The sequence below is a fragment of the Pagrus pagrus genome (genome assembly GCF_965226575.1).
Source record: "Pagrus pagrus genome assembly, chromosome: 1".
Lineage (NCBI taxonomy): Eukaryota > Metazoa > Chordata > Actinopteri > Spariformes > Sparidae > Pagrus > Pagrus pagrus.
In genome coordinates, this window is record NC_140185.1 from 22676092 (window position 1) to 22700838 (window position 24747).

Sequence of the window (24747 nt, forward strand, 5' to 3'; positions counted from 1 at the left end):
CAAAACATTTATGCATTGTGATTAAATTAAGAGATCTTGAGTACGTTTTAAGAGTCTTCTGATAGATTTTCTTACTGTTGGTAATGATTGTAAATAAATAGCATGAGTGAGCAACAATAATCACACATTTCTAAATTTCAGTAGCTTAGCTCGCAAATGATCCACTAATCAGTAATAATGTGAAATAATAAAACTATCAATAGGAACAATAGCGTACTTTCACATTCTGGTATTTCTACTTTCACTAAAGAATCGGAAAACTTCAGCAGCACAATTAATGAGGAAAACGTTCGATATTCACAGGAAACACAAACAGATAATTTCAAGTATGTTTGGTTTATTTCCAAAAAATTAGTGTCACCACAAAACATGGTACAAAGATACAGTAACAAACAAAAAAAAACGCCTCTGACATCTTTGAATAGTTTCATTCGTGTTCTTTTATTTTTTAATGAAACTGTATACGGTTGCACAAACAGAACAGACGAGACGAGGATCTCTGAAAACCACAACGTCCTACATGATATATCCATTTACTTCTTTTTTAAAAGCCCTTAAAAGACACAGAGCCTGCCAGAGCAACGCTTCATCACAAACAGGGAACAGGCCACTCAGGTTTTTTTTTTTTTTGCACCAGTTACGACACATTAAAAAAAATGACTTGTTGGTCACATTAGGCTGAAGGTTAGAAAAGTATACTCATGTTCAGTACATACAGTATATAAAATGAAATGTCACACTGGTATTTACAGAAACACATGAAGCCACCACACAGACACAGTTACACTTTTAATAAAAAATAATAATAATTTACATTACATGAGACAAACGTGTTATCCAGAAGTCAACAAACATTCAACAAAATAGAGAAAACGTCGCTTATTTAAATAGAAAAAACATGTCAGGTAAATCTTTTGAACTCACTGTGCAAATTCTTCTTATTTAAACTGTCGAGGAAACGCTGTATGTACATTGTAAAGTAATGCCTTTAGCCTCGCCGTCTGCATCTGTTAGAAAATCTATATCTGATAAGGAGTGCATACTTTAGAGCGAAGTGCAAACAAATTGCTTTCTCGTGTTGTGCATTAAATCTCTGAGTTTTTGGCGGTTCATACGTTTCTTTAAGCAGCAATAACCTCTCCTCGTAGTAAAATATCTGATAGAAATTCTTTTATAGGCTATTTTCTAGTTTTAGGCTAAAATTGAACCCACAGTTTGAATGGCCAGTGATATTGCTTTGATCTATGTACAGCTTAAGTAGGATAACATTTCCTTGGTAGTGCAGTCCCCTAGAACATCAGCTTATCTTCGCTTCATCCCTGTTGGAGGCACGGAGGAGGGAGCTGACAGCAGAGACGAGTGTTCGACTGAAGCAGAGTGACGACGGCCGCTAAGTAACAGGCGGAGAGGATTCGTCCTCCGACACCAGGCACTTTGTTCACTGTGGTCCCCGAATTTAAGACATCTGAAAGCCGAGTCGAGCTCATGTCACGTCTCTGCTCTCAACCACCTGACGCCACCTCTAACGTCCACGCCGTCATCTCAGTCTCTGAGGTTTCGCAGCTCAGGCGTCAGAGATGCAGTTCTGGATCTTGTCTATCCACAGCTGAGCACTGGAAGCGTCTGAGGCGCAGAAGTTGTAGACTCGCTTGCTGGTCTTCAGCTGGAGAAGATATCAGACAACGAGGGTTAAATGTGAACAGGAGGATGGACACACACTTCAATGTGCAACAAAATACAACAGGTCACTGTCCTGGGGGGGAAACGTAAGCGCGTTAGAAATAAATTGTGGGGCATTTAATGATGTATTTTATGTGGTAGAACAAAAAATTTAAATATCTTAAGCCTGTGGTAACCACAGACATAATTTCAGGCATTTAACCGAAAACCAGTTAAAAAAACTCAGACTTTGAGATGAGGGAACTGAATGTGCAAAAATGCTAAGTGATTTCCCAGTTTTAGGACTACAATCTACACTGCCCCACAGCAGCAGTAAACACCTCAGTAAAACAGGACCAAACATAAAAACATAACCCAAAGTGGTAATGTTGCGGTTTTAAAGGAATTACACCACATTTCACATGCAAGTAATTTTCAGGATGCTTTTTTTAAAAAGCAAAACAACTCTTAACAATATTAAAAAATGTGGCAGCAGTCCATCAAAACTGATTCTGTACGTTCACTCATACATGAGCATGTGAGAGCAGACTGATGTACTCACGTCAAAGAAAGCCTTTTCACTGATGTGTTTGGGAGCTCCTATAGTCGGGGCGGCGACCACCACCGACTCCACCTCGGCCAGATCGATGTGGCCTCTGCAGTTTGTGTCCTCCCCGGTGTCGTAGTACCTCAGCTGTGAAGACATGAACGTTAAACCTGCAGCCCGTCTGTCACTCAGGTGAAGGTTTCAGTGCGTCTTAAACTCGCTCACCTGATGTTTTGTGATGTCCAAGACAAACCAGCGAGGCTTCCAGCCTTTCAGCAGCGCTCCACGTTTGTACAGGATCCCCTCGTAGGACCTGAGAAATAAAGGTGCATTCACATTGGATGTTATGTCTCTGCACCTTTTGAGTTACATGAACAATATTCCTCATCATCTTTATTATTTTTTCGACTTTTTATTCTTGATCAAAATCAGGTGGAGCTTATCTCTGCATCTGTTGCAAACAAAGCAGAAAGAACAATACAAAGTCCGACAGGCCTGTTTCAACATATGTACACTATGTTTGGACATTGTGTTCCCGTTATGTAAAGAGGCCAAAACTGGGTATATATATCTTCCTTCAAGGGTCTCTGCTCTCATATTTCAGCTTTCTCAAAGCTGTGGAACCCATTTACATCTAAAGCACCATGTCTGAATGATCAGTTCTGACTTTTTATGTCCACAAAGACAAAAACAGAGAAAATGATGTGAGTTATCATCAGTAACACTAATATATCGCTGTATTTAAGGACAATAAAGGAGAGAAATTTAGTATTACTGACTATTTAGTAGAAACAGTGAGTTTTACAATATGATTTATGGACAACATGACAAGCAGATACAATGGACTAATGGTTGAAAGCTTCACGACACTTTATTGAACGTTGAGTGTTTCTGACCCATTTCATCTGTTAAAACTTTCGTCTGTCAAACCACGAAGAGGAAATAAGAAACGATTCGCATAAAAGTCGATTTTATTCATTATTTGTCCATCTCGGAGGAAAATATCCAGATATTGGAGCCAAGAGACTGTACTTTAACCTCGCAGTAATTGTAAAATTACACACCCAGTGTGAGTTTAACAGAGTACAGACAATCCTCACAAACATGACACACAGCATACCACAGCGCTGACTCATCTTCCAAAACTGGACCGGCCCCTCTGCAGCAGCTTTAAGAGAATCAAATGTGAATATTTGTTCCGGCGCTCAGGAAGTTCACGACCCACCTGTTCTCCTCGCTCTTGGGGGTGAATTGGTTGTAAAGTGTTGCAGCGCGGCGGTTGATCCCGTTGGCCGTGGTGGTGCTGCGGTCTTCGCCCAGCCCGCCGTCTGGCAGGTGCAGCATGGAGCGGCGCTGGAAGGCCTGCAGGCTGGACGTGGGAATGAGGCCTGAGAGTGTCACCGACTGTTTACGGAGCTGCGAACACACAAGATACCATCGTCTGAGTGGGAAAAACACATACTACAAAACAGTTTTACAACATGAGGTACGTGACATGTCATCACTATTCCTTTGGGACGCACATTTCCTTCTTGCGCGAGGTCTTCCTGAATGCTGATCCGGACTCTATCCAGAGTCGTCTGCCATTTCTCAGGGGCCTGGTGCAGCTCGCCCTCCAGCTTCTCGATGTCCTGCAGCCGACAAAGATGACAGATGTGACACACGACACAAAAACAAACAGGATGAAACTTCAAATCAAAGCAACAAACTTCTTACAGCGAGCAGCTTGGTGATGGCATCGGGCTGGGCGCGGCTCACGCTGCTGTAACACGGCCACACGATCCTCCTCTTACTGTTGGAGAGGGTGTCCACTTCCTCTGAGCTGTCCGACCTCACAGCCATCGTCCTCCAGTCGTAACACGGCCCTGTGGACAGAGTCTCGTCCATGAAGAAGTCCCATTTGTTCAGGCTGGGGATGCTGATAGAGGGCTTCAGGACCGCCTGCAATACAGAATCATTTTAATAAGGATCAGATGTAAGCTGATGGTGTCTATTGTGTAATTACAGTAAAAAAGGGTTAAATATTGTGCAATAATGTGAAATTAAAATGTGCAAGGTGGATTTCCAACAAGCTTAATCCGTCCCTAGACTCTACAGAGAGCCGCTAGAAGGTCAGCATTGTGGCTGACGGCACATGAGTCCTCAAAATACAGAAACAGGATCCTCTCATTGATTTGTACATCAGGAAACATCAGAGATCATCAACATCGAGCAAACAATTCTGAAACCAATAACAAGGAACTTCACTGTCAGGAAACTGGAAGAACACGTAGGCATTCCTAAACGATCAGAAAATAAAATAACTGTAATCACACGATAAAAACTCCAGAGACTCAACGTGATCTCCTGATTCTTCAACTCTAATTTGATCATACATTAAGTAAAAAATGCCCTTTGGATTCTTTACTGAACAATGAAAAATAGACGAAATCAAAACAGCAGTAATGGTACGACAGCTCCTCTGTCTTATGCCAGATCCGCCAACTGATTTCTCTGAAACACCACCAGACAGCTCAGTCTTTAGTCAGCCGCATGGTAGATTTTATCTGCTGTAGCTAATTAATGATAATAATATAGAAATTATTAATAACCTAGTTTGACAAACGGCAAAACAAAGATTTTGTGTGCCTTCTACACGCCTTTCTACACTATCTTTCCCCATTTCCCCATTGTGGGATTAAAAATAGTATAATAAATTAAAAAAAATCTCACTGGGTCACATGAAACCTAGACATGTAGTTCGCACCAACACTCAATATTTGATCAATACCTGAAGATTAATCAGGAGCTGAATATGTAATATGTCAATATGTAACGTTAGCTAAACCTGTTAACAGCTGTGACAGACACTGACTGGTAATTTGGGTTGAGTCCTAAGATGTTAAAACTTTAGTACCGTGGTGCAGAACATTACCAATGTTCATGTTCATAATCACAACCAAAAGACTGGTTTCATATATTAAGAGTTCATTTTTTAAAATCTTTTAGTATTAATAACAGCACAGTAGAAAAATTAGCAGTTAAAAACGAGTTCAACCAGACGACCGCTCCTCCGTGTGAGAGCTGCATGAATCGGCTGTAAGCAGTCGGACTGAAACACTCACATCGCTCTCTGAGGGGCTGTACAGGTAGTTGAAGAAGATGGGACTCCTCCTGTGCATCCTGTTGATGCAATCCCAGATGCAGATGCCTCTGCGGGCCTGCTTATCACCTTTATCCTCGAACAACAAGCCTGGAAGAAACAAAGAGGAGAAGCTGTTGAGCTGCACAGAAAAGCTGTAATTCAACAAAAAGCCTTCCTATATTATAGGATTTAAGGGGAGGTTTGGCTGGATAGCTGGTTCAAACCCAGCATCACTTATCGATAATGAGCCCAAACATAAATAGGAAAATATCTGGTGAGTATTTTCAGTATTTTTTCAGGCTTCTGCTGTTGGTTCAGTGAAGGAAACATCAATTAATTTTGGGAACTCTTTACTTTTTGTCACTTAAACTGACATTTTAAAAGAAAAGAGATAACTTAGATTAAGTGCTTATTTTGGCACAGTAGTCTTTCTAAAATGTGCCTGGTTATATAAAAGTAGTGCAGCATTTCCTCTGTATAAAAAGAGGTCATTATATAAAACAATCCCCCCTGGATTAAAGTGGAGGACACTGACCATGCTCCAGGCGCTCATAGTCTGAGTCCAACAGGAAGTTCTTGAAGCGGTTAGAGATGTGGTGATAGGCCAGGAACTTCAGATAATACTGATTAAACTCAAACTCCAGAGGATGTTGCTCCAAAATCTGCAGAGACATGAAAAGATGGATGAAGACAGTCGGAGAGAGAGAGAAGGTCAGAGTGTGTGTGGTTGACAGCTGGATCGTGTCCTCATGACCAAATGACTGATCAGAAACAGGAAAGAGCCTCTCCTGTTCTTGTGGGGGCAAAGGTCAGTGGTATCATCACCGCCAGACACAATCCCGACTGAGCCAGCAGGACTGCAGCTCCATTGTTCCCGTCCAGTGGTGTGAGGTTCCAACGACAGAGAAGTGTTGAATATTTGAGGCCACCTGGGTCTATTGGCAAAAACAACAGCTGTTTTGGAGATGAGGCACTTCTATTTTCAGCTCTAGTCCGAACCCCCCCACCACCCCTGTTTATAGCTCTCCAGACCCCAGGACCCCCGCCAAACTGTCTTAGCTGCCAAGCCTACAGTTTCAAAAGACAAATGCAGAAACTATGTGTTGATGTAAGTGTATGGGAGTGGATCTGCGCGACCCCAGGGGATGCAAAAAAACCCACGAAATTCTCTGCAGTTAGCATTTCAGAGCGGACACAGCTCTCTGGACCTCAGCTGTACGAGTTTCATTCATGACTCCCCCACCCTCAGTGAAATCCTGAAGCAGACCCAAACCCTTCCCAGAGACTCTCAATCCCCAAAACTGCAATTTTCCACATGCAGCTCTAAACACGCACTGCAATGTGAAGAGATGCTGAAACACGCGAGCACAGGCAGCTCGGCGCTGAGCACTGGGTTCACAGACCATCTGGGCAGCAGCCTCCCTGCAAACTCTCTGGTGCAATACGCTGTCGAAATTACACGTCCAGTGTCGGGAAGTGCAAAACTAAACCAAATGTATAGATAATGACAGCTGAATTTCACGCCTTCTTCGCTCTCTTGCCTGTATGCTTTTGAGGAATGTGATGACTTCATGAAGACGGCATGAGAAGTGTTTAGCCACGGAGGGAAAGTGGAGGGAAGTCACGTAGCGGGAGGGCAGAGTTGCTCGACTGCACAGAGCACCTGTGACAGTGTAAAACCTCACCTGGTGCACACAGTCCAGGAACTGCAGGAAGATGGGCGTGAAGCCGCTGCCCTGGCTGCTGGGACTCAGGTTGCTCCGCTGGCTGAACTTGTGGCCGAACGACAGCCACTCTTTCTCCAGCAGCACCTGAAAACCCTCCAGAGTCCGGTAGAAAGGATCGCTCAGCAGCTGCACCAGAGACACCACCTGCAGAGAGAAGAGAAGAAGAAGGAGATTCCTCACAGCTCAGTTCAGTCAATTAAAAATACTGCTCCTCCAGGAAAAGAGCGCTGGCTCGATATTGTTCAGGAAATGTGTTGATGAAAAAGTTGTGTCCTACATTTTGAGAATTAAAGAAAAATGTTTTTGTTTTCATTTACATTAAACAAGTGAACAACTAACCTGACCAATGACAACGTCTTGTCTGATGTTGTATTTGTGCTACTGTCACATTTCTAGCTTTGAAAACCCAATAAAAACATTGATATGAAGATTCTTGGAAAACTAATTTATGGGAAGCAGTTCTGATAATGAGTTTAAACGCACAACAGGTCATTTTTGCCACCCAGTCAAAACAACAACACTAAAGGGATTTCGATAACGTTGTGAAGTAGCGTGGGATCATGGGAGTTGTTCTTTACAATAGCAAACAACAGACCGGCTAGCTAGTTTGCCCACTTCTTTCTTCACACCGTACAAAAAACCCTCCAACATCTGGCTTTTGTCTTTAATGTGAATTGACACTGCAGTAGTCAGGGGTGTTCACTGGCTCCAGCTCAGATCAGCTGCGATGGAAGCACAACCCCTCTGGGGGGCGCTAATTTTCAGGCGTGATGCTATGCATGTACTGCCTTGTTAATACTCTTCAATCCATCTCTGTTCCAGCAGCGTTCGGACATCGTTCAGGCTGTGCTGAATTTGAAAGAAAGACTGAAGTAAAAGATGTTATAAAAAACGTGAGGCAAAATCGTCTTCTGGAAACAGGAAAGGCGCATATTTTTAGCGGCTTAACCTACGTTTTAAAAAACTGCATATACACACTAATTTTGGTGCTAAAAGGGGGTATTGCTGCCATTGACAGGCGACAAAATGAAACGCACCCTTATCTTGAATAATATTACGGATTTTTCTGTGTTTGAACTGTACATGCCTATCGCCTCTGCCTCTTGGTGTTGAGGCCTGTTTATTCTTGTAAACTGTTTCCATCTGCAAGAAGACTATTGATAGAAAGAAGGCGCCTTCCAGTCTGCCACCGTATCTCCTGGCAGAGAGGACAGTGTGTCTCTGACCATAAAGCCTTCAGATGAGGACACTTTTAATTAATTTACAACATAAACTCCCATTTCTTTCCCCTCCAAACATATAAATTCTTCTCTCACAGGTCAGTCTGAGTGAGCATGGAGCCACCTACTCTCTCCACTTCAGGAGTGACAGCAACTATTTGGTGATCAGGACTGTTAATACCAATGTCTTTACAATTGAAAATTAGGTAACACGTCTGATGGCGCTCTCTCCCTGTGTCTCTCCCTCTTTCTCTCTAACTTCCAATCTACACACTATTTTTTTTAGAGTGAGAAGGACACCAGACACCTTCTGACTTGTTGTTCTATGTTCTTGCTTTGTCTTTTGTTATTTACGACACATCTGGCTTCACTACCTGTGGGACATTCCACTCAAATGGTCTCTGTATTCCTCCAGATTTCAGACCATTTCTAATTAACCATTAAGTCAGGATCTCACCCTCTTAAGTCAGTAAAAGAAGTTCATAAAACTGATCTTTTTCCCGTTTCTCTGTGATGAAATTTGACTGAAATCAAGTTTAATGTTTGAATGTGTCTTGTGTTTGGTGGAACCAAAGCGCCTCCTGATGGTGAGTCCTGGTACAGTTGGACGAGCTGTTTAAGAAATATTCTGTTTAATATGTTTATTGTTATCACCAGTAAATGTCTCTGATATGTTTTGTTTTTAACAAGTATTAAGCTAGAACTAGGAGGAATACGTATAAGTGATCAATTCTACCAGTTCTACGGTATATTCAAGTGTGTTTTTACTTTTGATCCAGTTTTAATTCCTTTTAAGTGTTCAGTGATTTTAATCATGTCATGTTATTTCATTGTTAGACTAAGTCCACATATTTTGCTATGGTGAAATTGTGTAAAAGGTGAAACACGATCTTGAAACATTAAAAACGATCGTTTAGTTTAATTAAGTCCGCGAGTTTAGGCTTATAATATCATTTAAAGCGTGAACGCTGTCAGCCGCCGTTTGGTTCCGCCTACCGGACGGGACAACAAAAAGGCAGACACCACTCACGCCCAATCTTAGCCTCTTACTCTCTTTACTTTACACTTTACTTTATTCTTTACTTTGCAACACGCTCGAAGACAGCGATCTCTGCAGAATCAACCACGTGTTGATCTTTTTCTCATTTTTATAGTCTGCGGTAGTGTATAAAAGAATCAAAAATGAAAGCACTTAGAGGATGTACTGCTTGTACTGAGGATGTAGTGCTTTCATTTTTGATTCTTTTAAATATATCGTTAAGTATCACGACCTTATTCAGTGGAAGTGAATTCAGTTTAAGTTATCTTGTCTTAAGTAACCACAGAAGATTTGCCTGGCCAGCAGTCATCCTTTCGTTATTTTATTCAAGTAATTGAATTAATTCACGAATCAGAGCTTAAAGAACCACCACTCTGCAACGAAGAAGAACATCTTTATTAAGACCATCCTCAGTGATAAAGACTTGCAGTAGCTGGCTGCCTCAACAATCCGTGCAAACGGGTTGCAACAACAGAAAGACTTTGTGCCAAGCTAAGACCATCCAGCCCCAATGATCCCGAGCGGCGCCACCCCGCTGGGCATTGAGCCAAGATTGCCATCAGCTGAGTGCCAGACGCACAGCGCTCTTCATCCGACATCAGAATGAGAGCGCCACCCACGTGACATCGTAAAAATTACTCTCGTAATATTTGATTAACTACCTCACCCGAATCGTAGCCTATATCTTCACATAACCCCATTAATTTGATCATTATAGTTTCCACATTGTCTGTTAACTTTTGTTGTTCATATAAATTGCCATTTCATTTATTCCATTTTATAGTAAATAAACCTATTTAACCGTATGTCGTTGTCTGTGCAGGTTTGTTTTTAATGTGGAGAACCGATGGATCTGTGTAGAATTCACTAATTAATTTATGAGATTGAATAAATTGATCTGAAATTGATTAGAATTGATACAAGTTAACCTTGTTTAGTCGGATTTGATTAATTACCTCCGGATTATTCAAATAGACAAAACATTGGAGGTGGTGCCCCATTAACGAGTGTTTTATTAATCGCCAGTGATTAATAAATTACATTTATTATTAGTATATCTCCTACAGAACCATTTAAAAAAGACATTTTTGGCAGAAATGTAATACATTTTATCTACTGTCTACCACTAAAGGACGAGGACACGTCAGCTGTTTCACCACCACTGTGCAGAGTCGTTTCAGTTTGTCGTGCATGATTATGATTCAGCACACATTGCTTTATAGCCCTTGAAAAGCCGAACATAACGATCCAACGATGACTCGTCTTCCAACAGAACGTTACACTGATTATCTGCTGTCAATTACATTTATATAACATTGCAGAAATTGTCTTCAGGCACACTTGAGCTCACTCTGCAAAACACCAGTTGAGAACCACTTGTCTACACATGCAGATCGCTTGGCCTGCTTCCCTGCCCGTGTCTCCTCCAACACAAGTAATGAGCCCTGACGCGTGTGGAATGGGCGAGAAAAACAGTTCATGGCTTCCCCACAGGGTTTAAAAGAACATCCACCCCTGAGTGGTAGAGAAAGCCCCCTGCAACCCCGGCACTAGAATAAGCTCCACAGATTATTGTGAGACAACAACAGACGGGGGAGTGGATTTAAGAAAGAAGCACGGCATGAGAGAGGAGAGTGGAGGCAGAGACAGAGGATGAGAAACAGAAAACAGGGTTTAGAAAGAAAGCCAGGATGGTTCTGCATCCTGTCTGCTGGGTGTCTATGGACCGTGGACAGAGGCAGGAGAGCCAGAGCATATGGAGCCCATTTGCTTGCGCGGGCTGAGCACGACCTGGCGTGATGGAGCCGGTGGCCCGTGGAGAGAGATGCTCCGGGCTGAACACGTGCCTGGCATAAGGGATCCACAAAGTGTGCTTTTAAACAGCAGCCCAGGGTTTTACAAATCCTGTAAACACATTTGAAAGACACGCGCTTGCAACACAAACATGTGCGCCTAAAAAAAACAAAAAAAAAACAGGTCAACGTGGAAAATATGAGCTCAGAGAGCAGACATGCGATGGAACGCTGAATTCAACAGCAAATGGATACTGACAACTGATCAGGATCTAATCTGATCTGTTGTTTACATGCTTCAAAATCAAAACCGTGAAGTTTCGTGACTGAAATCAGAACAAATCAGTGACGTAAGGCGTTTTTATTATCTCGCTCTGCGTGATCGGTTCACCAGTGACAGAACGGATTAGAAGATGAGCAGGGAAAACAGGACCATTCAAAAGAGCAGTTCGGGTGTCTGGAAAATACATTAAAATATTGTTGTCAACATCTAAAATCACATTTAATGAGTACATTTAGTTATTTCTACATTCAATCTCAATATTTGACACTGGTCATCTGTTGAGCATGGTCAGGGCTGTCAGTGAGCATCAGTGGCTCGAGTTGGAGGCTTTTTGGCTGATTCAGCACGTAGAATCTGTGGCGGCTGGTTGAGAGAAATCACTCTGATTGGCTGTTCAGGTAAACGGATCAGTGCATGAGAAGAGAAACGGAAAAAGAAAGGGAAAGCACCCTGAGCCTGTCGCTGTCTTATGTATGATTTTACCCATTTAGCACGTTCCCCCCTTGTTTTTCTCCTCTGCCTCTTCACCAGTGCCATTTGAAACCTTTTATCAGACATATTTTCAATTAGAAGCGGCTATATTACTGAGAGTGGTGTTAAAAATGCTGCAATGCTATATCGATGGTATATATATTGAGGTATTTCCTTTCATGCAGGTGCAGAGTGTATGAGCTTGTTGGCCGTCGGCTGTGGTCTTTGCGGTATGTTAAAGTGAAGCTTTCTCTGATGATGCAATATAACAGTTGGCCTGACGTAGGTGCAGTGCATCAGTGTGTCTTCACAGCACCTTGATAATGGTGAGAACTATGGTGAGAGATCTCTACCGCGTTTTTCTGTAATCTATGGCTGCGCTAAATAGCTAAATTTTTATGATCAAGCTAAAGCAAAACCTGTCTGTAGGTAGCTTAATTGTTTATCTTAGTTTGATAGAAATCTTGAAATTTCATTTTAGACAATAAAGGTTATTGTTTAACCGGCTTACAATACGTATCTTTGAGGTATAATTGCAAAGGATGTGTGTATATCAGCAATATATCACATTTTGTTGCTCCCTGATATTGGTATAGGCCCCATCAGTCGAGTATCATCCAGGCTCAATGATTTATTTTACTGATATTTTAGATTTGTTTCCAGTGAGATGTTAGTGAATGTTTGCACTTGACTGTGATGCTCTGGAAACCATTTGTAGTTATGTTTAAAGTATGAGTCAATTTAATTTGAATTCATTGTTTTTTATCATAATTAAAGAAACCCAACTGATGAAAAAGAACCTGTAAGAGTATTGATAAATAACTGGGCCAATAAGATTATGGATTAGACAAAGATAAAATCCTAACAATGTGATGTCTGTCTCTTATTGATCTGAGTATATTTAATATAATTTCCTATTTACTTAAGAATTTAGCAGAGGCCTCTGTCACATGGTTTTCACTATAAATGTGTTTACATCCCTGGGGCAGCTCTCTGAACAGTTTCAGTACAGTGACACCAACAGTCAAACTAAACAGATGTCTATAAACAAAGCACTCTTTATCTGATGTATTCAGGCTGCACCTGGATCCTATTTACATCTTTTTGGTTTTAATAATGTATTCATTTTTTTTCTTTTTACCTTTGTTGGGCTTTTTAAATGTGGTTTATTGTGGAGTTGTTCTTGTGTGCTCATTTTCAACATAAAAAATAATGTTAAAAAAACGTTGATAAAGGTTAATGGACAATAAAAAGATTCTTACAATTCGATCTTGCACCAATGTGCAAGTTACGCTTTCATTAAAATGTGGCACAGGGCTCAAGCTTACTTGTTAAGTTTAGAAAAATGCGAGGTGAATCAGTGCGTCCTCCATTACATATATTCAAGAAGACGAGACAGAATCACAAAACTAATTGAGTGCCAGGAACTCTGATACATCGTGGAACACGTCATGCTGCTTCCCACTCAGGTTGGTACTTTATTTTAATGAATTAATGTGGTTGTTTTTATTCCCTGTGGTGTGAAATGTAACAAAGACCCCCAGCTGGACTCGTACCAGGAAAGTTGTGGTTACACACGCTTAACTTCCTCTTTCTTATTCCTTTGTTTATGGGCTTTCAGGTGCAGAGGCGGCATGATGGGAATTATATGTCTCCTCCATTCTCAGTCATTTACAGCACCAAGTTGTCTTTTGTCTTTATTAAGATTTTCCACTTCTGCCAAGTGTAAAACCTGAAGTACTTTGTTAGATTTGTTCTTTGTTTTAATTTCCTGTATTACCCTTCAGGCGTTTTTAAACACCTACCTAAATATTGCAGAAAAACAGGCTAATGGAAACTTAAAGAGGTCATCCTGTGCTAATTTTCAGGTTCATAGTTTTATTTGGGGGTCCTAGTAGAATAGGTTTACATACTTTAATTTAAAAAAGAAACACACAATTTTTCTCATATGGTGCATTGCTGCAGCATCCCTTTTCACACTGTGTCATGAATGCTCTGTTTTAGCTATGAAGTGAAACATCTTGCCTCTGTTCAATCTTTGGTGAGAGTTGAACATATGCATTACTTAACGGGCAGGTTGTATCCAATCAGAGGCAGAGTAGGGTGGGTCATGCTGAGCAAGGTAGTGTGATCTAAAAAAACGCCTCTACAGCAGTCGCAACTGTATGTCTGCTGACTGACTAGAGTGTAAATATTTTATGATAAATATATATAAAAAAATATATTTATATAACGGCTGTTACATAGTGACACACGTAGGTTACGGAAGTAAAGGCACGACTCTGAACCAGGCGTCTCAGGTAGTGCAGGAGCAGTGTTTCTGTGGGCGAGGCTTTTTCACTTTGCAGTCCCTTTACATGTACAAAAAATGCTCTGTAACATAATAAAGGACAGGAAAAACCCAAAAAGCATAATATGACCCACGGTTAACCTCTACTCAACCTCATCTTCACATTTGTTGTCTGCCATTTATTTACATATGCATTTATGCATTTTTCTCACTTGTGTTGTAATGTCCCAGCCGTCCTCCAGACTGAGAAGAACAGATGAGCCGGTGTCCAGAAGCTCCACCAGAATCAGTGCCAGCTGCAGGATCTTGTGAAGCTGTGGGAGATCAACATATGTGCATGTGAACACATGTACACACATAGGCACACACACACACAATTATTCTTCTCTGTAAGTACATTACCATGTTTGGGTTACTGGTAAATTACTTTCTGAGCACTGCTTGTTGGCTGTGAAGGGTTTCCCACAGAGAACACTGTTGGACAGTCTACGATATGTTCAATGTAAGGACAAAGGCTGCAGGGGGTCAATCAGATAACCAGCATGATAAGAGCTCTGCTGCTGTCCCATCGATGTGAATCTGGTTCCCTTGGGAAAATGGCTTCAGAGTGGATTTATTCATTATGTGAATCTGATACACAGGATGAGCAGTAAGAGCTGACTGCTGGGTCGTTCTCACACAGTCTTTAGAGTCTGACTCTGAGATATTTGTAAAAAAAACAGGGTTGTTTGTGTGTTTGTGTACCTGCAGCAGCCATTCAGAGTCCTCCATGGCTTTGAGGAAGGAGTCCTCCGAGTCGGACGAGGTGGCACTGGGAGCGCAGGCTCTCAGCAGCTTTTTAAAAGAGGCTTTCACCTGCCGCGTGTCTGCAAAGTCCACCGGCACCAGTTCACAGTTCAGAGAGGAGTCCACTCTGAGGCCCTGTCAAAAGAAAGAGCAGTGTGAGAAGCTGTGCCATGGCATTGTTTACCAACACCTCATTAGTAAATGACTAAGACTTGTATAACCGCTTATTTTCGAAGCCTGTCTTTCATTAATCACTTACATAACTAATCAGTTGAGGGAGCACTGCTGAGATCTCTGATGCTGCTTTGGCAGATAAAAGATCTTCAGTGCAACTTAGTGTTCATTGTGCTAGACAAGTCTGAGTTGCACTTGTATCGTACAGATGTCAGAACTGTCACTCTGCTCGACACCACTTCAATCAGACGAAAGTGTTTCAGTGACAATTTTTTTTTGTAATTTTCTGCATTGTGTTTTTACTGAAAACGATATAAAAACTAGAATGGCAATCAGTAGAGTGCATACCTCTGCCAAGGTTTAACATTATAAAAAATAAATGAGAAAAAATTGCTGGTTACATCCCTTAATCTATAACAAACACAGCTTCATTTCTGTACATTAGAATGTGCACTTGAAAGTTGAATATACACTCGGCAGTGGCAACTATTATGTACAAATGTATGATCTTTTGTAGTTCGATCGAAAATCTGTGCCATTAATCCTACTTTTACAAAGTTTACAATGTTCAACGTTTGGTGAAATTGTCTGAAATGTGTCAATTAAATGAGGTCAAAGATCAAGATGGTGTTGTACTGAAATACTTTATATCCAGATGTGTTTATTTTATTTTTTTTCCTTTCCATTTAAAGCACATGGTAGGACAGAATATTAGAAAACACCTCTGAATATAATGCAGATATATTTCACCAAGTATGACCTTGGTGCTAAAACTAATTTAATTAACATTGCTATGACAGTGTCAACAAAAACTCAATACTAAAGGCATCAGAAAAGTAGACTTTATGGCAGTTGTGATGGATTAGTTGTACAGGTGAACCTGATAAAGTGGCCACTGAGTGTACATTTCAAACAATAATTCATACGGTAACAAAATGTCCTCTCAGCCCCCTGAGAGCAGCTTTCATTTCTTTCTCACCCTTAAATGTGACTTTTCTCCAAAGACGTAGAAGGCAGCTTGCTGTTTCAGGAGCTGAGCCTGCAGACTGTTGCTACCTGCAGGGGGCGCCAGATCCTTCCCTGCCAGTCTGGAGCCCACGTCTACTGTCGCTGGGTGATGGCCGAGTCTGCTGCTGGAGCGCAGGCTAGCCCACATGCCTGCAAACACACAGACACAAACAAAAAGTCACACACGCAGGAGCTGGCCGGTTCGAAACGCCACTGATGTACACATGCTGTCAAACAAACTAAGACTGAATGATGAAAAAGACACGACATGCGAACAGGGTTTACATGCACAGCAGTACAACAGAGATTATGTAAAAACCTTCATTCTTTCAGTCCACCAACAAAGCAGTGGCCTCGGCGGATCAGATGTGTGGAGATATTAGAAGCAGAAGTTGTCGGAATTTTCTAAGCAAGTCAACAAGTCTAGAAGCCATTTCCCTGAAAACCAACATGCAATACCTTCCAAACTGCGTGAATCACTATCAGGAAGGACATGATTTTTCACAGTAATCATTTTCAGTTGCATTTGCATGGCTGTCAAAATGCTACTAATGTCAGCTTCTGAACTGGGGCGGTTATACAAGAGCCTTTGTCCAAATTACATTACATTCAGATGTCTAAGAATCCTTGCGGGTCACAACTTAAAGCACAAGTTCACCCAGAAATAAAAATTCAGTCATTGTCTTGCCATGTCGTAGTCCACAAAACATTTCTGGAGCTTCACAGCAAAACAGATGTGCAGTATTTTTATAAACAACTGAAGCGGATGGGGGCTTGTTTTAAAAAGTAAAAAACAACAGCAGGAAAATAAACTGGCTCTTTACAGCCACGTCATTTACAACCCCGAGTGAATATTTCAGCTTAAAAAAAAGGGTGTAAATGACATCTTTTCAAATCAATTTGGGATCTTGGGGCGTCTGGAGGCTTGGATGACACGAGACGAGCTGTATGGAGCCATTTTATGTTTTTTTCCCCCCCCTGGTTGTTTATTTACTTTTCAAACAAGTCCCCATCTTCTTCAGTTGTTTAGGAAAAAGATGTGAAGATCCAGAAATGTTTTGTGGACTAAGAAACTTCACCTGACTTTCCATCAGCATCAGGTGAGTGGATAATGACTGCTTTTCATATTTGGGTGAACATATCCTTTAAGTTTATACTGAAAGTTTGAAAGCTGCTGTTGACGTTTTTCAAAGATACAATCAGTAACTGTTTACATCTGATGCTTGCAAGTCGTGTTCAGACCTGATATGAGATATAGTCATCACACACAATATTATATGATATTTATTTCATTTTAACTGAATCCTTTCCCTTTGAGTCACATTTACAGAATACTCAAGCAGTGTGCATTACTCTACAGGACCAAAGGGGCCTCATTTTTGTGTGATTCATGACTCGTCTGCCATGACAAACAGCTTCCTTTCCTCTTCAGTCTGGACCCGGCTCTTACCGGACCACAGCAGACTCTGCTGAGCCAACACATTAACAATGGATGAGGCCACATTAGAGTCGCCACTTTGGTTTGTGAAAAACCACAGCTCCCAGTAGAGCAGCCACAAAGTCAGCGATGATTAGTACTATGTCTCACAAGGTCTTTGTAAGGGGTTTGAAGCGCAGTGCACTGGCGTACGTGACCTGGTTAGTAAGCAGGTTACAGAGAGGGGAAGAAGGATGAAGCTTCGGAGGATGCGTTAGAAATGGAGCGCTTGGGGTGAAAGAGACAGTTTGACTATACCTTGATGGTTGACTCTCTCCTTACTGGCAGGTTTTTGGTTTGAGTGAGTGAATAGTTTATCTCTGTACTCAAGAACTGGTTTGTACAGGAGGTAGAGAGAGAAGATGAGGGCAGGGAGAGGTGCATGAAAAAAAAAAAAGTCAACATCATACAGACATCACCACCTCCTACCCTGCTAGCCATTTCTGACCACAGAAGAGCAGTCATGCAAATGCAGAGCTAGGGCCCATGTCCACATAACATTTCTGACTCGAGGGCATATGCGGCTGAAAAAAACGTTGCACCCAGCGTCCTTTTACAGAACTCCTCGTCTTTTTTGTGCGGCTTCTCCGAGCGCCTTGTGTTGAAAATCTAACAGTTTTTCAGAAAGGGGTCGTCACAATCGCTGGACTCATAAAAGAGACAGAAAAGCCCATTTGTTGGAGCAGATCAGCTGGTGAATGTTGTGCTTTTATCACCATACACATTGTAAGCTCGCAGCGTTTTTTTCTCTTACCCCACAAGCACCTCAAGCCAACTGTCAGCGCTTTTCTGCCGGGAAGAAACGTTATGTGGAGACGGGCCCTCACAGCTGAGGGTCAAAGATTGGACTGGTTCACATCAAGTGACAGAATGAAAAATTTATTTTTTAAATGATCAAAGAGAATGATTGTCACAGCATGCATGAATGTTTGTCTGTTGTTATGATTGATGGTGTGAAGACAGAGCCAGATTTACAAAGTGTTTAGTGCCAGTTTATCAGGCACAGATGTGACACATACAGCTCTGGAAAAATGTGACGTCTGTATCAAACAGGTGCACCAGACTGAGGCCACAGTTTGTCATTTGTTCTCTCTTTAGGCGGAGACATGTTAACGCAGGCTGACAGTGTATTACAAAGGATTTACAGGGGTCAAGTAGGGTTGTGGTGAGAAAAATCCAAAAGTGTTTTAACTTACTTCTATAGAAATCTCAAACAAAGAGCAACACTGAACTAGCTACCTAGACAGGTCCACTGTATTAGCCAAACTAACTCAAATAGTTAATGTCTGCACTCTTCTGAATAGGTTTTTATGACTTCTTTTACCTCAGCAGCAGGCAGAGATAGCGTCAGTACAGCTGATGTTGCAATAGATTACTCTCTCTCTGTTGGGGTATTTGAAACATCTTATGTCACTTCATCTTTTAATTTCTAACAAAGTTTGTTTAATGCCTCCAACTGAGTTATTATTATGATTCAAAATGAATAAACAATATTTTTCAGATGGAGTGGGACTGCTGTCACCGGCTAAAATAAATGTTTTGGAATCAAAATCAACAATATCACATATTTTCTGACGTTAGTAATCCCGGATAAATAACACATCATTTGCGCCACTTTCCGAGTAAATCTGGCTCAAAATGAAACTCCTGCTTCCAAGGGGGTGAAGGATGTTTCAGTGATAATCCCCCTCTCACTCTGACTGGACTGTGTGGATAAAGAAAGGGGAACAAACTCTCCATGTATTCTAAATAATGTGTAAAGTGACGTGTCTTCCTTTTCAGTTAGCTAGAAAGATGCTGAGTCGGTTTAAGAAATGCTTTTACCTTTGACCTTCATCTGACACAGTGACTTACACTGCTGACATGCACCAACACCAAACACAACAACTGGATGAGACAAGACACTCAGTACTGATGGTACTGAGTTCACATTCCAGTCAACACAGTCATGATGACGTGTCGTCTTAACAGGCAAACCGTTTTTATCTGTGATTTTACATTTACAGTAAAGATCAATGCAGAACACAGCAGGTCACGAGGGAAAGGTTCACATGGAAGCAAGTTACTGAGATAATAAAAACCTTCAACTTTAGATAAATAATAGATGTATAACAGAATGTGCAGTACACACATGTACACATTTAACATTACATATAACAAATTCAAACATTCACTTTGGGTACAAAAGCTCAAAGTACGTTTACAGTTTATGACTTTTATCTGTCCCACTGCTGTATTTTGTTATAATTAGAGGCTATTACTTCAGTACTTACAACAAATATTGTATCTCCATGATATCAATATTGTACTATCACAAATGGGGGATGTTGGGTCTTAAGGAGTGTGGTTTAGACCTGCTCAATTTGGAAAGTGTCATGAGATGACTTTTGTTGTGAATTGGCGCTGTACAAATAAAGATTGATTGATTGTACTGGATTGTTAGGATGCATCCCAAGTTAATCCTAAATGATCCCAACAAGAATAACTTCATTGACTGACTTCTTGTTCAAAGGGTCACTTAAAAAAAAAAAAATCAGCGATGCTTAACATTTAAAGAGCATTTGACCTCACAAAAATAAAACAATATTATCTTTTTTAAATATTTTTTTCACTAGAAACTGGCCAAAACTGGAAATTGGCCAAACTGAACCTTGTGGCAGACCAGCTTTAGCCCGCAGGCATCACCTTGGACAACTCCCGGCCTAAAAGCTATGGCTCACTCTCGTAGTTGCATACTTGTGCCTTCAGGAGTTCTTATCTAAAAGTGTGTTATTTTAGTGCCTTATCAGACTGTGATGACACTTTTTCTCGTATTTCTAAAATGTTGGCCAATTTGTTTTATGATAAGATGGAAGAATATGTAACCCTGGTGGACAAAGGAGAGAGGGGCAGAGAATCTGGAAAACTAGGTGTTATTATCCAATCTGTGATCAAATGTGTATTTTGATTTTCCTTCAGTGACTCGATGATGCTAAACCACTCACAGGTCTGGTGTTTCACATTTCATCCTGCAGCAGGAAGACACATGAGGAGAAAACAAGAGGAAAACACTCACCTCCTCTGGTAAAGCTGTTTGAGAATGGGATGTCTAAATGGACAGGAGTCATCTTTGGTATCCTGGATGTCCTCCTGTCACTGCCTGAAGACAAAACATTCACATAACACACAGGAAGTTACAACGAGGGTCAGATTAGGAAACAGGTTCAGGAAGGTGTTTTTTCATACAGTTTTGCACCAAATCATGAACGAAACAAGACGACGTGCACTCCCTACATCTAGAAGTGGAAACAAAACCGATCACAATGATAAGTTCGGCCTTTTGGCTCCATTTTGACTTACTGAAAACTGCAGAATTGAAATCCAAGAGCCCTTAATCTGATTTGAGCACTTTAAACACAAGAAATATGACCCGTCTGTATGTGTGTGTATGTATGCGAGCATCCTGGACACAGCTTGAGTCCAGTGCATGTGTATGTTTTCCAGTGTGCTCAGGATACAGGCAGGAGGGGGTGAAGTCGGAGGAGATGGATGAGCTTGGCAGTGACCCCCAGGTTGTCTTGTGATTCTTACATAACCTTTTATTGTACAAATTTCCTTCCAAATATCAGATAAAGTATTTCTCCCACACAGTCCATTTCTCACACACACACTTGTACACAAACACACACAGAGATAAGTAGGTGAAAAATAACCGCTGACCAGAGCAAACAGAGAAGGGAAGAGGGATGAGAGAAAAAACAGAGCTGGTCTGAACAAAAATAATTCTGCATAATGCAAATCTGCAGTTTTTCTCTTTATCAGAAGAAATGAACTCTACGTGGCCTCTTGTCCCTTACAAACAAACCGAGGTTTTTCCCACGGTGGAGCCCAAGACCATCACACAGTAAATCCAGGTCAGTTGGGAGCACAGGCAGCAAGGTGACGTAGCTTTGGTGTGAGGGAACTCAATGCCCACAGTCAGCCACTGCTTATCGCCTCCCTACATGCATCTCCAATCCAACAGTTAAGTGTAATTATAATAAGTTTGGAGAAGATGGCACGCTACTCAGTCAAGCATGCTGCTGACCGGAAGTCCTCTCTCCTTAAAATTCTTGGCATTAATGTTAAAACGCTTGTAAGTTTGTTTATTTTCTTAATATATTCTTTCTTTCTCGTCTTTTATTCATTGATGCTGCTGCTTGGCTTTTTATTCCTTTTCCTTCTCTAAGTCCAAAAAATAATTATATTAAGTTATGGTCAGGGTAATGCGGTTATCTCATATGAGAGTTATTATATTTTACAACTTTTCACATAAAAGTAAAAACTACTGTTTGTAAATACTGTTTGTGTCTACATCCTTAAATCCATCGTTTAAGGTAACTGTGTCCAAGCAATCAATGCTACCATACAATTTGAGCTCAACGAGTATGAGAGGATTTAGAAACTAAAATGCTGATGGTGTTGGGCAGTTTTATGATTTTAGGAACAGTTGGGAACATAGTTTATCTTTTGTCCAACATAATTTGAAGGTGGCTTTTCCTACTTAACCAAGTTCGCATTAAATATGTCGTTGTCGTTGAAATTTACATGATACAAACTAGTAAATATGGTAACTTCTATATGACGTGAAAACAGCATATGGTCACATGAGTTAGGGGTCAAAGCATGTGTACATACTTGAGAGGCTCATGTGAGGGTAACAAAGCCTTCTGCTCTGTCTTGCTTTAAAAGACCTTTCTCATGCCTGACACTTTGACTTGAAAAGTACAGGAGATAACATAGATGGCAGCATTTCATTCAGGTGCTCCAGTTTCAGCTGCTACTGTGAATGCTGGTTCAATGGTATGGTTTAGCTGGACTCTCAGCCATTATGAGTCCTTCAATAAAATGTGTACTTTACCTGTTTTGATAAGCCAAACTTTATTGTTGCTTACTGCATTAAGTGAGCTCTAAAGACTCACCAAATAAGCATCACCAAATAAATAAAAATAAAATCTGGACATTATGATCGATGTTGCAGTGTACCTGGTGAGAGGCCTATGAGGGAGCGGTTGGACAGGGTGTTGTTTCCGTTCATTTTGAAGTAGATGGGGATGGAGTTGAGGATGGCTTGCAGGTACTTCTCTTGTTCAAGACTACTGGATGAATCCGAGGACGAGGCAGGAGCTAAAGGCAGAACACAACATTTAATTAACATGACTGTCATTTAAAAATCAGTTTAAATTGCACGCCACATTTCAAAGGAAAAGCTGCACAAGTGGTTGAGATAAACTTCAAAGCTACAAACAAAATAAGCTAGATAACGTTAGCTAGGTAAACTAGAAATATAGAACGACTGTGCAGCTGTCAAACTAACACTCCAAGCTGCTGTGAATGCACACCTGTTGAGGAGGGATTCTGTGACTTGAACAGTCCCACCACACTCTTGCCGTGGAAGCCTCCTGAGCGGAGCAGCACTGCTTTCGTGCGAGGATGTTTCCAACACACGACGGGCAGACGGTTGTGTCTGTAGCAGCGGGCCACTTTGTGTAAACTGCTGTCCTGTACTGACTGAGGAACCACCAACAGCCCCGGGTAACTAAGGGAGAGACAACATAAATATCAAACACAAAAGTATTGAGAAAAAAAACATTGTCTACCATTAAAAAAACACTGCAAAGCAAACTGTTCATACACTTGTAGCAAAATAAAAAGGGCTGCGGCTGAATAAATGGTCTGTTACAGTCAAGATCTGAGTGGGATAACGACTGTGTTCGTCACAGCATGTGTGTTTTTGTACAACAGGATGAATTTGAATCGACTTGTCTCCATTGAAAAGTCAAATTTCTGTCTGCCAGGTCAGGGAGGACTCCCTACTGGCCTTTTGAGATACTGGGGCTTACAAAGCTTCCGGCAGGGATACAAATCCTGAAAACAAATATCCTCAGTGCTGCTGTGCTGCGATTAGAGGAATCAGCACGGATCAGCAGGTTTCTGGACAACACCGAAAGTATCCAGCCTGTGAGGAGTGTACCTGCGGCAGAGGGAGTAGAGTCTGTTCACGGCTGTGATCCTGAACTGCTCGCCTGACTTGGAGCGAGATGAGCTGGCAGTGATGGTGCCCAGGCCCAGACGCTGGTAGTCACGGAAACAGGACTGCTCCACCAGCTGCTCCATGGTGGACTTCTCTGAGGCTCGTAAGGTACTGCTGGGCGGCGGCTCCCCATCGTCTGATACTGAAACACACACACACACAAACACACACACATACCAAGGTCAATTAAATTTTTAACCTGTTGAATTCTGAAAAAGAGAAACGTTCATATCCCTAAAATCTGAAAAACCTGAAATAAAGGATTATTTAAGGCAATAAACCATAAATTATGAAACTAAAAGAAATATGTCATAAATTACACATTTACTGTTTAAAAACACAAAACATATGTTTATACAAAGATTTCTAAATGTAGAAACATGAAACCAAAAAACACTTTTTGGAGATCTTTCAATGCTCAATATGCTTAGAACAAAATACACTGTAATCAAAACTACAAAATACACTATGCTTAAAGGCTTTCTGCTGCAAAAACAATTACTGTTGTAGTTATTATGGTTTTTTATCTCAGATCTTTTTAAAAGGGATCACATAAACAGTGATCCCCGGTGGCTAGTCAAGAGCTGCCCGCGGAAGGTCAGTTTACGTGTTTTTAAATCTTTTGCTTTATCCTTTGTTCCCTTTCTGCCTCATTAATCTCACTTGAAATGTCGTCATCTTCGTGCCAGGTCATTCTGCTGCCTCTGTCGTTCTTCTTCAGTGTGGTCTGGCTGCCACGGCCCATGGTGATCTTTCCGGCCCGCTTTGCTCCCTTGACAATAGTTTTGGACAGTGTTCTGTGAGGAATGCAAAGCAGATAGCAGCATAAGTTACTGTGTACAGTTTCAGAATCAAAAAAAGAAGGATTTGGAGAAGCAAACTGCAATAACCACAAACCTGAAGCCAGTGTTCCTTTCTTTTTGCTTTGGAAGGATGAGTTGAGGTGCCGTTTGTCCAGCTGCAAACGCAAAGGAGGTGAAGATGGACTGTGGGTAGCGGATCCTCTGGAGGTGCTTTCTGAAGATCTCCACCATCTCTGAGCTCACCTCCTCATCAAAAGCCACCTTTATCAACTGTAAGAGATATAAGTGAAACGG

General features: G+C 41.2%; 1 protein-coding gene across 9 annotated transcripts in view; it reads right to left on the reverse strand.

Annotated features, from left to right (window-relative positions):
• Positions 1 to 317: 317 nt before the first annotated feature.
• The window catches only part of sbf2 (SET binding factor 2), a 111142-nt gene continuing 86712 nt past the window's right edge, over positions 318 to 24747 (reverse strand). For 8 of the 9 annotated variants that reach the window (XM_084356101.1, XM_084356096.1, XM_084356098.1 and 5 more), the window contains 19 exons: positions 24548 to 24723; positions 24314 to 24447; positions 23591 to 23792; positions 22959 to 23155; positions 22603 to 22743; positions 20654 to 20737; positions 17857 to 17931; positions 16093 to 16271; positions 14898 to 15074; positions 14366 to 14467; positions 7016 to 7201; positions 5866 to 5992; positions 5311 to 5438; positions 3923 to 4147; positions 3730 to 3837; positions 3432 to 3622; positions 2432 to 2519; positions 2222 to 2353; positions 318 to 1663 (listed from right to left, as the gene is read on the reverse strand). In XM_084356101.1, coding sequence (XP_084212227.1) covers positions 1565 to 1663; positions 2222 to 2353; positions 2432 to 2519; positions 3432 to 3622; positions 3730 to 3837; positions 3923 to 4147; positions 5311 to 5438; positions 5866 to 5992; positions 7016 to 7201; positions 14366 to 14467; positions 14898 to 15074; positions 16093 to 16271; positions 17857 to 17931; positions 20654 to 20737; positions 22603 to 22743; positions 22959 to 23155; positions 23591 to 23792; positions 24314 to 24447; positions 24548 to 24723 — 2751 coding nt within the window. In that variant the 3' untranslated portion in view covers positions 318 to 1564. The remainder of the gene's footprint in view (positions 1664 to 2221; positions 2354 to 2431; positions 2520 to 3431; positions 3623 to 3729; positions 3838 to 3922; positions 4148 to 5310; positions 5439 to 5865; positions 5993 to 7015; positions 7202 to 14365; positions 14468 to 14897; positions 15075 to 16092; positions 16272 to 17856; positions 17932 to 20653; positions 20738 to 22602; positions 22744 to 22958; positions 23156 to 23590; positions 23793 to 24313; positions 24448 to 24547; positions 24724 to 24747) is intronic. The other variant, XM_084356095.1, reaches the window with a different exon arrangement.